The 14585-nt window shown below is 38.8% G+C and overlaps 1 protein-coding gene across 2 annotated transcripts; it reads right to left on the bottom strand.

Moving 5' to 3' along the window:
• Positions 1-915: 915 nt before the first annotated feature.
• Positions 916-14496, bottom strand: SLC25A30 (solute carrier family 25 member 30). 2 transcript variants are annotated; one of them, XM_064504840.1, is made up of 10 exons: positions 14360-14496; positions 10874-10952; positions 9232-9379; positions 8461-8555; positions 8095-8180; positions 6775-6874; positions 5767-5887; positions 5094-5229; positions 3265-3345; positions 916-2505 (listed from the first exon to the last, which is right to left on the bottom strand). In XM_064504840.1, the coding sequence occupies exons 2-10, from the start codon at positions 10935-10937 to the stop codon at positions 2464-2466; spliced, it is 873 nt and encodes a 290-aa protein (XP_064360910.1). In that variant the 5' UTR covers positions 10938-10952; positions 14360-14496; the 3' UTR covers positions 916-2463. The 2 variants fall into 2 exon arrangements, with proteins under 2 accessions (XP_064360910.1, XP_064360908.1); XM_064504838.1 differs by lacking the exon at positions 14360-14496 and adding an exon at positions 14016-14140.
• Between the last annotated feature and the right edge of the window lie 89 nt (positions 14497-14585).

The raw sequence follows: 14585 nt of genomic DNA, 5'->3' as shown, positions 1-14585 counted from the left end.
GTTCATTTCACAGCCCATTTTGCATCTCCAACTTCTGAAAGAGTAACTGGTGCAAGATGTTACTGTACTGTTCTGAACTGGCAGGTCTCACCCCTTCAGAGTTGCATCACAGACTTGTTGCTATCACAATCTAATATTTTGAAGAAGGGGAGAGCCTTTATTCTTGCTGTGGCCATTAACCATATTAATTATGAGCCTAAGAACCACACAGCTCCATCCACATTTGCACATAGCTTTACATTAGATTAGGAAGAGCCAGGCTTGTTGATTGAGAAGTAGCTTGTTCAGCCTTCCGCTTCTGCTGTCTCCCTCACTGATCCTCAGGTATACTGACCAGAGCCTGAGCCTGTCACCATCTCTTCTCCCCTTCACCCAGCTTACAGCTTTCCCACACAATTCTGCTCTTCATTGCACCATTACCCATAAACAGCCAAGAGGGTAGCAGAGTTTGGATTTGAGCACGAGCTCAAACATGTAGTTAGTATCCTGAACAAAGCAGTATGCCCACACTGCTTTAAAGATGAACACTAGAATGCCACAAAGGTTACAGCTGTAATATTAGCACTTAGTCTAGTTGGTTACTTGAATAATAAATAAATTTTGTATTACATAAAACCAAGTTAACTGATCTGCTGAAGACGGAGCAGCCTTCACAGAGTGGGCAATAGTCTCACAGTTTAAGACATGTGAAAACAGTGAAAGCATACAGTTAATTAACACACGTTATTCAACTAGTAAGTTACAGGAACATAAGCTTTTAACTACAGAAACTTTAGTCTGACTTGGCTAAATAACCAATTACATCATATAGTTTAATGCCAGCAATGGTTTTTCTTTGTTAATCCAAAACTATTTCAAGTGCCCCCTGGATTTGAAATTTAGAATCTGGAAGCAATTGTTCAGAGTGATTCAATACATAGTTTTAAAACTTTTAATAGGCTTAAATGCAAAACATATGCTTGGTTTACATCCTGTACAAAAATATTTACAAATATTTCTATTAAAGCGTAGAAACAGCTGTAAGGAAAAACTAAGTGCACATGAGCATACCCATATACATAGAAAACATCTGTGCCTTAGGAAAGAAAGTGCTTTGTGCATTTAAAAAATTCACTCTGTGAATTCAAAATTAGCAATTAAGTGACAACAGTAATTTTGAAATTGCAGTAACTAAGTGGAATGTATGATTAAGCAACACGCTTTAAGAGACAATATACTACATTGTCACAAAAATGCAAATCCATGCACCCTGCTTTGCTACCTTCTGTAAACACAGAAGCAGCATCCTACAACTTGCATGTCATGTATTCCCTTGCTTGGCATTCAACATAAGAACCCTGACAATAACTGGTCAGCTAATGGCACTGAAGTTCTGATAAACATTTAAATCAAAAGGTAATGTTCTAAGGGAGTTGTGATTTCTACAAAAATCTTAACTTGTATGTAACAGCAACTTGGGCCTGTTTGCTAGAAAGTGCTTAAGAGTTTCAGCTTGGGGTTTGTTTTTTTTAAAAAAGGAAAGTAGCCTTTGTATTAGACTTGCTTTCTTTCCAGGGGTTTTGATCTTTTTACACAGGCACCTCCATTAATCAGCCCAAGCTGCTCAGTGCAAAACTTGCATCTTTCAGAAGATACATAACAGAAACTGTTACAAGCAGTTCTTCCCAACAATGGAAGCAGCATGGAAAGTTTCTCTGCAAGACAGGCAGATGAGTATGGACTTGTCTGAACTTCCTTCCTAAATAAAAATTCACATGAATGTTCAAGAACCCCTTATGCTGAAAACCAAGAATGATGCATTTGGAAAAGCAGCTTTCCTTAAACTACGCAAAATGGACAACTGTACCACCACACTTTCAAATGAAGTTGGATTACTCCCAGCAAGTTATGTTGACATCTTAGACTTGGAACAGTTAAGCTCTAATACCAGAAGCAGATTCTTCTGCAGCAGGTATTTTGCTAAACTGAAAAGCAAAGACATCAGTTACACTTGTTACACTGTCAGTTTATATCTTTGGAGCTTCTAAATAGCCATTATTGCAGCCACAAATATTACACATTCAGTAGACAGGAAAAGCCGAGTTCCTTGGTGCTACCCATCTACCTTCAGAGGAAGACTGTTCTTTCCTTTTGAAAAGAGAACCTAAAAAAGCAACAGCAAGACCCCTTTCAAGCTGCAATACAGATCTTCATATTCAAGAGCACTTAAATAGTTCACAGAAAGTATTCCAGCAAGTTTGGTTCAGTCTTGAAGTAGTGCACATCATCCAAATTATGTGATCACTGTTACAGGAGCCAGTGTTTGCCTTGCAGTCTCTTCTAGGTAGTCCTAATTTAGAGTAATCTTGTGATGAAGTTTTCCTTTTGCCAGCATCTCAGACACTAAGAGAAGGTACTCAAGAGCAACTGAAGTTACTCTAAATTCAAATAGCACATGAGCAGAATTCGTAACAGTTCAACACATCAGAAGTCTAATTTCTTCAGTTGTTCATATGTCAGGAAGAACTGGAGCAGTTAATTAAGGAAAAGTTTCCTGTTCACCACTCAGTGCAAAGTGGTCACTACATTCACTAAAGGACGGCAACTTGTGTGAAATTTCATTCTGCTGTTAGTTCCCTTGTATATGATGTGGCTCATTGACCATTTTTATTATGCAATACTCTGCAGAACAATGAAACCTGCTTCAGGGCACTGCTGTACATCAAAAGCTTCAAGGCTAGTGTATTCAATTGCTTTCCCATTCCTGTTCCCAAGGATTTTAGAGAGAACTGAGGAGGCAGGAGGCAATGTTATGCAAGCCCTTAGATTCTTGAGTCACTCAGCTTTAATAGCCTAGAAAAGGTTTGCTTACAGGAAGAGCATTATTACTACCAACTCACTTAACAGTCAACTGCTTAGAGCCCTGTGAAACAGATTAACAGAGCTGTGCAAGACAGACTGAAATACAAAAAGATTTTATGGCCAGCTGCCAACAGCTTTACCTGTTCTGGAAATAACCTCCACTCCTAACTAGTCTGGTAGGAAACAGACAATTGTTTTGCAAGGAGATAATATTCCAAGAGTCACCCTGTGTAATGCATTATGTAAGTGGAATCTGACTGGAAGCAGCTGAGTGAGGAAATAATGAACTAAACATTCCACCCAAAAAAGGGAACATTTATAGTGACGTAACAATTTCCATATGAAACATTATGTTCAACCATCTATTAATACTTGCTGTTGTATGGCTAGTTAAGAGTTTTCACACACCTTTGAAAAGGATACAATAATATTCCAAGGACCAAGTCTCAACCAGTTGGGCCAAAATCCTTTATATAAAGCAAAAAAGCCTTCATTCTTCCATGTCTGGAAAAAGCAAGAACAAATAAGCACTTACAGAATTTTGCACTAGCTTAGACAGTATCACAGCTAAAGGGAGTCTGTACCACTGAAAGAAGCATTAGTGCCACTAATCTTGACACAAGTGTTGTCCATTCAGACAGGGAAGTGTTTCACTTCATAATCAATAATCCTTGCAGCATTAGTGTACCCCAGAAGAGAAAGAGGTAGTCTCACATTTAGCATCCAATCTGAATTGGTCCAAATCACATCCTTGGACTTCTCTATTCAAAACCTTGCACAGAGCTGCATGTAAGCCTGCTGCTTACACTAGGCATCTCTTCTGAAAGATTTTTCAGCTTGTTTTGTGGACTTCAGAGTCACACTCGGCAAGTTAAAATATACTCACTCCAATGCCTCTTCCTGTTTTCTAAGTCAGTCAGCTATTTCACACTGACATTCAGAAAAGTGCCAGTTTATGCATATTCATTCCACCTCTTGCTTTAAATCAAAAAAAGGGAAAAAAGGACAAAGGAGGACAGCCAGTGCAGTTCTACTCTCAGCCTCCATGAGAGCATTTTAGAAGTTGGTAAAAACACTGCTTGCACACACATAAGATAAGTGACTGCAGATTTGGTTTCCTTGGTCAAGCTTCCCCTAACTTGTCTCAGATTTCTTTACTGTAAGAATTTATTGCAGCACGCTGGAGAAAGCGTGCATCCAGCCCCTTCTTGCCACTCATCCCCCATTTGACTAGCAGGCACTTAGGATGGCGGCATCACATCACATCACCCTATGGTGCCGCATAGCAGAAGAAATGCTGTTGCCAAGCAAAGGAGTATAATGGTAAACTTATGAAATAGCCTTCAGATACTTTGCAATAGTGACTCTCAGCATCCAGAACTTTGTTTTCTTGCAGTTCAACCCACTAACTGCCAAATCCACACACCTTCTGACAGATTTGTCTTCCCTCTACCAGCATCAGGTAGCAGACAAACTCCCTAACTACTAACTGAAGCTCCAACTTGCAATAGGAAGAGAACCTGAACAAAGTTTCCCCATAAAAAGGGTCTGAAGTCTGTTGTGTTCTCCAGTCTTCTGTTTCTAGAGAGAAACTTCATAAGCAGGATTTTAACTCCAGTCTGACTCCTTTACAAAAAAACCTGTTTCTAACTTTCCTGTCAGCTAGCAGTAAGGTTTTTTTGCAACCTTCTCTCCCCATCAGGGAGTCCTAGATCTCTTGCTTTTTTTCGCTTTATCCAGTCAACAGCCAGGACACCAACAGCTTCCTATCCACTCTTCTCTATATGCAGAACCATCCTGCTCCCTTGACATTGCATTCTGTTCCACTCTAGATAATGGAAAGCCTAGTGTAGACAAAGGCAACCATATGCCCCAGAAAATGTTGTTCAAGATCTAAGTATGAAATAATTGTTTCTTATCAGTGTTCTAACAATGTTTAAAACCAAGTAAAAGACAACACCATCAAGAGATTCAGTCTTCTGATGCAAGTACTGGAAAGAAGTGAAATACATTTGCAGTGCATATACTATACCAACCACCTTCCTGCCATTCTATCAGAATAGCAGTTACTTTTTAAACAAAATGCCTTATTGGCAATATAGCCCTTTCGAATGTAAGTTAAATTTAAGAGCATCTTGAGGAGTTGTGTGGATTTATTTCTAGAGAATTTTAGAACAATTTCAAGTTCCTCACCAAAATTCTTGCTTGATGGTACAAGCTTCTACTTACATTGGTATGCAAACTGTACTTACTTGTAACAAGCAATCCAAAGTACCCTTGTAGCTTGAGTGCGTCCCATTTTGTTGGCTTTGATTCATCATGCGTGTCCTCACAACATCAACAGGGTTAGATGCAATGGCTCCAGCTAACCCACAAGTAAAACTTGAGCTAACAAAAGAAAGCATTAATGAAGCTTGACCTACCACATTTAAAAAGATGCATAAGAATTCCCCTAAACAATACCATAATGCTTTTAATGCTTTTAGCTAAAAGTTACATCAGGTAATAGATGCTACAACTACTTTTCATTTAATACAAAACATCATTCTGAAGTCTTGATATACAGACCTTGTATATGGTACTGTGTATTTGAACATCTGTTCATGTATCTGAGAAAAGCAAACATTTGAATGGAACTTTTCTCTAATCTCAATTGGGACAACTTAATGGTTCAGACCATTTACAAAACAAGATCCCATTTTGGATTTTTCAAGAGTTAGCTTCCCTCTTACATGCTACAATTTGAGATGCTACTGCATTGAGAAATACATCAGAAATACATTTACATCCGGACTGATAAAACAAAATAGGATTGCTGTTTTATCGTCTCTTCTTAAGAGTTCAAAATTAGAAGATTCATTTCCTACAATGAATTTTGAGTTATTCAGCTGAGTAATATAGGCAGTTATAGCTATACAAACTTACAGAAAGTGAGTATATACTGTGTCTCCCATAAATCCAGACATGATTATGTGCTTCTTGGTAAGGTCATATACTGGCAGCTCGACTCCAACAACAATAGCTGCTCTCTGTGCTGTCAGGGATACTCCCTGGCAAAAAGAATATAGCTGAAGGTTAAAGCAGCCTTTGTGCAATGTCATTAGCTTTTCTAATACAAAGCAACACACCACAAGTGTGTGTTAACACATTTACAAACATTAAGTTCAAATACAATCTTAGCATACATCTTAGATGTGCTCATGAAACATGTAGGTTCAAATAGGTAAAGCTCTTTCCCACACTGAATGGCAATTTCAGTTTCTTTATGCTATTCCATCTCTCTGCTCAGCCTCTAGATTTTCTTGCATCAATGACCAACTAAGATCTCAGCCAGGTGGTACCAGCTCCCCTTAGTTGTTCAACTTCTCCATTAGTAGTAAGGAAGATGAATGGAAAAGCAAAATGGAGATCACTAAACTTTCAGAGAAAAATACACTAATAGAAAAATACTTCTCAGCTGTTTCAGAACAGCATTCCATTATTAGTCAGTGACTGTATGACAAGTGAAGAGTTTAACTGGCCTAAGAGAACCTGTAAGACTGAGTACAAGAACTCCTGAGCTGGAGAGGATGTTCATTAGTACCTTTACTTGAAAATGTTCTTTAGTATTTTTGAAAAGAGCAGAGCATACAGATTGAGAGATTTTACACACAGTTCTTGAATTTCTCCTAGAGATCATTACGCTAACTTAAGCCTCCAAGTTTGTTTGCCCTTTCTTAAAAGTGGGAGCAATACTTCAAGAGAAGACTAGCAGTAACCCTTTGTCATAATGTGCTGTAACACCAGTGGTAAGATAGTCATGACAAGCTATATACATATTGGCTATTGCTTTCTCCATGTTTTGGCTGAGAACACTGCAGAAATACATGAAGTTCAGTTGAGCAAGAATTAAGAAAATACAGGATAATACTTCAGGATAAATAATTCAAAAACTTGCCTTCCATAATCCTTTAGTGCCTTCCTTTTGGTAGATCTGTATAAAGTTGCCCATCATTCCTCCTCGTATCATACTACCTTGGGCTTGCATTCTGATCTGAGATTCATTTGAAGATCAAAATAGAAAATAAATACTTTTCAAATATAGGATCAGTAATACTTTAGCAGTTTTATCATTGTAAATTACTAGCTTAAGTCAATTTTCTCCTTGAACACAAATTGATAGTTGATACTATCATAACTATGACGCAATCTTTGTAAGTGCCTTAGCTATCCTCTGCCTGCAGCAGCTAATTTTGAACGTGTATGTGGTGTAGTTCTTAGCTGCATTAAGTCACTTCTATTTCTGTACTCATCTCCATTTATATCAGACTGGCAGATGCTTTCTGCAGAATGTCCTTTAGAATGTTCTCACAGGAACATCTTAAAATTAAAGGTTAAAAAGATTAAGGTTTCAACTAGTATGAACCAACTTCTTTGGTCTTTTGGACCTCTGACTGTGTCCTTGGGAAACTGCCCTTTTAACTGCCAAATATACAGACTTGGTGACAAGCAAGTCAGTATACGGACATAACTATGGGAAATAACTAGTTGAAACCATGCTTGAAACAGAAATGAAATTATGATTAGAAGCAGCCACATAAGTCACATATTAATTTTGTAAGTTAATAACAATAACCCTTTTTATTAACTAGAAAAGAGGTCCCCAAGTATCATTAAACTAACAGATTCTAAAGACAGAATGGTTTCAGATTCAGTTTGAATGACTGGTAACCAGCTGGAGCACTATTTCCAGGGGTACTGGACTACAAAGCCTCCAGCAGAAACAAAAACAATTTCACCTGTGGGATTTTCTCAAGAATCATATAACCCTGAACACCAATCACTGAAATTCTCACCTCTAAAGTGACCTTTGCATAATTTAAGCTATAGAATCATTCTAGAGTAACAGTATTAAGAAAATTAAACTCCCAGATTAAAATATGCAGTGGGGCTTCCACACACACTATAGCATGAAAGTTATAGTAAGAGTAATCTTAAATAATTCTTTTTTCCGAAGAGAAAGAAACAGCACATGGATCCAACTACCTCTCCAGCCATCAGTTTCCCAGGACATACTTCTAAATAATTAGTGTGGACCAGAAGGAGGTTCCAAGAACTCAGGACGTGATTACATTTTTGAGAAGGTAGTTTAAGAGATGAGAATAAATGCTGTTACAAAACAGAGAATCACACATGCATCACCAGATTCTGCATTTCTTCAAGGACAAGACAAAAAAAGCTATACTAAGGACAAACTACGTAAAGCATAATTACCTTTAAGACATCTGTAGGGTTGGCAATAGATGATGAAATTACTCCCGAAAGAACACCACATAGAACATTTATCATCAGGGTTTCATCTGTTCCATAAACAGAGGAAAAAAACAGTTTAGCTGCAGATTTATAAAGCATAAAAGGCATCATGGCAGGATGATGCCTCCCCTCCCATAATTAGAGAGGGACAGCTGACTACAGAAGTCTTAAAACCTGCTCTGACACAAGTTTCTCTTGCTGGGTTCCTTTGTGCTATTTGGTACATGGAATGTCTTCTTATAAGGCCTATTCAAACCACTGCAAAAAGATAACAAATGGAAACCACCATCTTCAAGCAAGCTAGTCTAAAACTGAGAAAACCCTCACCTTCTGGATGCTCAACCATCATTCTTTTCAAACTTTGGTAAGTGCCTATTTTTATAGTTCCATATGAAGCTTGGCGTAGCATTGCAGGTGCAATCCTGTAAAAATAGGTAGTAACAGTATTTACAGCTTAAAATTGTCAAAGATTGAATGATTAGCAAATACTTTTTAGCGTGGGGGAGACTGACCACAAGATATCTACCACTGAAAGGTTTACTCATTTAAATTTTCAATTTAAACTCTCTGTAGACAAAACAAGGCTTTTTATATAAGGACTACAAGAACATGAATGAACAGTGGAAGGATTATTTTAGACCACACCTCAACACGTGCTCTATAAAATAGCAGGCAAACTTGCCTGAAATAACTGCAGACTACTTACCCCTCTGCCCCAGTATTTTTGAAAGAAAAGCAAACACATTTATTCCCATACAAAATAGAGGAAAATGGACTTAATCCATGTTCATTTACTTTTTCCTAAATGAAAATTAGAATGACTGTAGCAATACTGCATAGAATAACTTTATTCTTAGCTATATACTTTTTTGTCTTTATTTTAAAATAACTCATTTCTGAACTGAAATGCTGATGTAGAGTGCAAAGATTGAAGTATTCTAAGCCTGAGCTTTTAGTTTCTAATTCTTTGGTAAGAACATTACATTTTCTCCAAATACCTTCTAAAATTGAAACTCAAGAGTTTAAATACTATGGTTTATGCTCATTATCAATAGATTGCTCAGAAACCACTACTGCAAGTCAATTAGTTTATTTTACCCAGAGTACAATGCTTTCAGTCCTTCTTCTTTGCATATTCTCACTAGTGCATGCACCATTCCACGGTAGCGGATCTCTTTATATTTGGCATCATTAACTTGACCTTGAACCTGTAGACGTGTTTTGGTCAGATCAATTGGGAAAGTACCTTGAAAAATAAAATTGGGGAGAAAGTCTATTAACTTAATCAAATTCTTTCCTAACCAAAGACAGCAAAGAACATCACATGAGATACTGCAGCCTTCATTATATACCAAAATATGTAAAACTGCTCCTGAACAGGGAAGCATATCATCTGTATTAAGGCTTTCTGTTGAAAATAGTTCATTCTATGTCACCTGGTTTTTCCAAGCAAAGATCAGAAGCCCTACCTGCTTCCTATCCATTTGTTTTGCATTCAGAAAAGCTATCATTATATTTTCAGGCAACATGGTATTGCCTGGTTATAAAAGCCATACCAAATGGGACATCCCAATCACAATCAACCACAAAAGTTGTACAAGTCTGTATTCTTCCAGTGTCTTTGAAGAAAGTTCCATTGAAAGGAAAGAAACAGATGCTATATAGCAAGCTATACAGATTCTAATCTAGAATCTAAAAAAAGCAACAGCAGCACTACCCCTTTCTATTATTGCTTTTCCAGGCCATTGCCATTGTCCATAGTCTCAGTCTTCCTGTTACTAAAAAAGTCCGTAAAGCATAAGAATATTCCACCACAGCCTCTTTACTAAAGGACTACCTCAACATTCAGTACTCACCTAAACACTAAGAGGAATCAGAGTAAGCTACCTCCTTTCTAACCAGGTTTACCAGAAAACCATGGCCTCCATGGATTGCCCATCTTTCCCAGGAAACTTTTTGCACTATTGGCCACTATCAAATCAAATAAGACAGAGGTCTCAACTGAAGTTTGAGCAAGATTCATGAGAAGAGATGAGGTAGAAGACAAAAGCAAAACAGTAGTCTTAGAGAGTAGGTGCAATGTAAATTATATCAGAGACTCCATTTGTGAGTCTAACACGGTATCAGGCTAATTATGAAAATAATAACTGTTTTGCTACTTACAAAAATACAGTTTTCCTTTATTTTCACATGTATATTTCTCTCAGAGAAGATTTAAAAGGATATTAGTATTTTAGGTTTGTCTTTAGATTAGACACTTAAATGTCAAATGCATTACTTCACCATAGTAACTATTCTATATAATACACTAAAATTTAAGCATTCAAGTTGAACCAGCCACTGACATTCAAGAAAAAGGAATGTAAACTGCAACAGAGCTACTCATAAAAGCTAAAAGAACAATTTTACTTGTTAAGAGCTTAGTGTATCTACTCTAGCAAAACAAAGGGTGTGTAGACATTGTCTATAAGCAGATCAAACAATGAACAAGGGATAGAAGCCAAAGGACAAAGTTTGTATAAAAACAAGACTGAGATATGAGTTTACAGAAAAGCACTTCAACATTACAACAAGATTCTGAGCAACTTTTCAATCCATAGTGCAGGAAAAACTGCTATGCTGCACTCTAAAGACAACCATACAACACAGCGTCGTTGATTGACCTGATGGAACCAAGCTTGTTTTAGAAGGGACCCTCCGAGTTAAGAAAATCATGTAAACAGTTAAAAGAAATGCCTACCACATTCTGCAGTGATTGATGCTAAACCTCCATAGATAAATGGCTTCCAGTTCAGTGCTGACATTATTGATTCTTCTTTCTGTGAAAGACAACAATTTAAAGCTTCTATGAATAAAGCTAGTTTATATAAACACATATGCATCTGCAACATTTGTCAATTACTGCACTAGGTGGGGTACATATGCTAGCATTTAATACAACTTTGTGCTTTATCCATTTAAGCTGGACTTTCCAAACATGCTAAGGGTAACAAAGCATTTAGCAGCTTTGACAACCAAAGAAAAGGTAATAATACTGCAGAAAGGCATCTGGGTTCAAATCAGTGTCTTTGGAAAAATCAGTTGTCTGGTTCAATCAGTTGCCTTTGGGCAATCATTATCCTCATTGTGAAAGGTCAAAGTAGTTCATCCTCCAGACATGATCTTAAGGAGCATTGCAATGAATGACTTCGATAATTCTGACCAAGCTTAAATTAGTTTGACTACATCCTGGAATCAAGTGGAATTTTAAGACAGTCATTACTAAACTTCTGTCCCTTCTTTCTGGTATCAAGAATATGTACAGAAAATACAGCAGGACAGTATATTCTGCTTTCATTAAGATAGTAAGTCTTGCTAATGTTTCATGAAACTACTGTATATAGATGCATAAGACCTTTTACACTAAAAAAGGCTGTTTGACTTAGAAGTTAATGAAATGACTTTTATAAACAAGTGACTGCAAATGGTAAGTATTCTATGATATATGCTTTGCAGGAGGCTAAAGTAATCCAATGGTAATCTTAGAAAAGATAAGAATTGCAAACCAGACTAGTCCAGCCCATTCAAGTTTGCCCTTCCCAAAACCAGTAGGTCTCTTCACAGCTTATCTCTTCCCTTACTTAAACACACTCTACTTCCATTTTCTGTAATATTCCCCTAAACCCTTGGATTATACAATCTTTTGCCCATGAGTTTCAGGGAATAGCTGTATTTAACACTACTTTGCTTGCATTTCCACTCCCTGGTACTTTGTTTATTCAGCTGTATCACCCAGCTGAAAAGAAGTCCCAGATATATTCACCAGTTATTTAGCACTGCTATTCTAAAGATGAACTTTCTTGGACCACGTCCTCCATCCGGAAGTGCCAATAATACAGTGCCCAGATGAAGTTAACAGAAGGTGCACATACTGAGCATGCCTGATGAATAGTTACTGTAGACCTACTTTTCCTCTATCATTTTTATTCTATGAAAAAAATTACCTGGGCTTCAGTCTTTTGACACTCAAAGAAAAATGGATATAGGAACTCATAGCACACATTTCAAATACTCAAATAAATCAATAGAGATTCAGCTTACTCTTCAGGCTTCTGAAGAGAAGACTGCTGATGCTAAAAAAAAGCAAGCAAGCAAGGGCACTCACTATATCACCAAAAGAAGAGCAGCACAGCTATCAGGAACTACCAGCATAGACTGTGCCAGCTTTTGAATATGAAAGCAGCAGAGCTACATCATGCGTATGATATTGCACTAGAGAGAGCCCACTTCCAACTCCAAGTACCTTATATTCCTCTGTGCTGCCATGATTTATGACAGACCTGTGATTAACAGAGGCAGAGCTAAGCTCAGTTTTCCCTACCACCAGCCACATACATGCTCCTTTGCTTTTAATAGGCCTTATTATCCAGATTAAAAATACCAGTTAACTTTTTACTTTCAACATACTGAGATACATTTTATATCTTTCACAAATATAACACTGTTAATACAAAATTTTAAGAGATACCTGCACTATTGTTTATATTTTATATTTCATTCACCCTAAGCAATGAAAACTACTCGGTTTTCCTCTGTAATTCTGGTGCACCAACACCATGCAGAAGGGTGCAAGCTCTGTAAATAAAGTCTTTATTTAGATAGATTTACTAGTACTAGCTGAATGAAGTTTGGATACACATAAGATACCCAGACACAGACATTTAGAGAGCACTTTTCCCTTGACATATCCCAAGATGGGCACCTTGCATATTTGCTGTCGAGGTTTGTACCTCTGAAGGGCTTACAACGCTAGTCTCTTTGCCTGCCATTTGGGCCAAAACAGCAACTGAGTCTTCCCATTTACTCCTACCTTACATCCCTTTCACCTTTCCATACTTACAGGAAGAAATGCACAGTGGCAGAGCTCAGCTCAAAAACAGAACAAGCAACTTTGCTCCTTCACCTCAGCTATCTTATTTCTTGACTTTTTTTTAACCTCTTACCCAGAATTTCTTCCCTGTACTGGTAAGAAAAACAGTAAGCATCTCCTTAGAACTTCATATTAGATGCTAGAGTTGCAACAAACTTTTTTAAAAAATGGAGTCTAGCCATCATTATAGAATAAACTGATGTCCTTAATTTTACTAGGAAAAAGAGAAATAGTCCTTATCAAAAAATACTGTGTTCCCTGAAGCTAAGGGGACCCAGTAAAGTGGCAAAGTAATACTAATCAGTACAAGACACTCAGATTAACACAGAGAGTCCTCCACACCCTATTTGCAAAAGTCAGTGCTATTTTGATTGCTTTTACTTGACAACATGACAGAAATAAAATTAAAAGCCCAACTATAGTAAGAGAATACATTACTGAAAATAAGTAGTTCACTGTTAGAGAACAGACTTCAGAAGTCTAACACCAAGTTCTTCACTGATTAACTTTAGGGCTCACAGTATCACTCATATTATGCACAGAGTACACCCCAAATCATAATAGTTTTAACTTTTAAAAATGGATTTAACCCTTGAACACTACAGAAGACTTATGTTGGATGACTTATTACACCTAAAGAGTTAGCACCTGTAATATAAACATGATTGAAGACTACTGACTGTGCAGATCACACCTTCCAAATGCATAGCACTTAGGCATCCTCAAACGTGATGCAGTCAGGGCTAAAACTAGCAGCCATTGTATAAGTCCTAGCAAAATACCAGCCTTCTTAAAAATATGGAAGTCGATGCAACTTCCCACAACCAAAGGCATTGCCTAAAGAGCACTGCCGGTCTATAAACACCTGCAGCCTAAAAGACGCAACAGCTTGCAGGAGACAAAAGGCAGGTAACAACCAGCACGCCGATTAACTTGCTCTCAGTGATGAACAACCAAAAAAACCGAAGCCTACCTTCCTCCAGGCTGGGATCGAGATCAAGAGCATCAGGAGAGCAAAATAAAGAAGCGAGCGAAGCTGTACGTCGCTGCCCGGGAGCAGAACTAGAAAACCCCGGAGGGTGCCAGGCAAAGCTCCCCAACGCCCTCCACCCCCACATCCTAAAGGGGCGGAGAGATGCCTCCGCCCGGCCGGCGAGGCGGCAGGGACCGGCGAGGCGCACGTGGCCGAAGGGCCACGTGCGCCTCGCCGGTCCCTGCCGCCTCGCCGGCCGGGTGCATGACCGGAGGGGACACCCAACCTCCCCCCGCTCCCCTTCCATGCGTTGAAGAGACGACTGCGGCCACCTCCACACTCACCGGCGAGGCCTGCCCGTTACCTGCCGAGACAACCGCCACCAGACAGAGCCAAAAGCCCGGCGGCGCCCCACGGCTTATAAAGCCCTGTCCCCTCCCCCGTCGCCACCGCCTCCGCCACGCCTCAACCCAGCCGCCGCCGACGGCCCGCCCCGCGCTGGCAGCCGTTGGGGCGCGAGAAGCCCCGCCCCGCGCTGGCAGCCGTTGGGGCGCGAGAAGCCCCGCCCCG

The sequence above is a fragment of the Dromaius novaehollandiae genome, chromosome 1 (assembly GCF_036370855.1).
Source record: "Dromaius novaehollandiae isolate bDroNov1 chromosome 1, bDroNov1.hap1, whole genome shotgun sequence".
NCBI classification, from domain to species: Eukaryota; Metazoa; Chordata; class Aves; order Casuariiformes; family Dromaiidae; genus Dromaius; species Dromaius novaehollandiae.
Note: the sequence above shows the minus strand (reverse complement) of the source record. Positions and strands in the feature narration are given on the sequence as shown.

Coding starts and splice junctions, on each gene's coding strand:
- SLC25A30 (XM_064504838.1), bottom strand. CDS start 14,048: ATGCTCTTGATCTCGATCCCAGCCTGGAGGAAG. Junction 9,380..10,873: donor ATCAATCACTGCAGAATGTG/GTAGGCATTTCT, acceptor TTATTTTTCAAG/GTACTTTCCCAATTGATCTG. Junction 5,230..5,766: donor ACAGTATATACTCACTTTCT/GTAAGTTTGTAT, acceptor TTCTTTTGTTAG/CTCAAGTTTTACTTGTGGGT.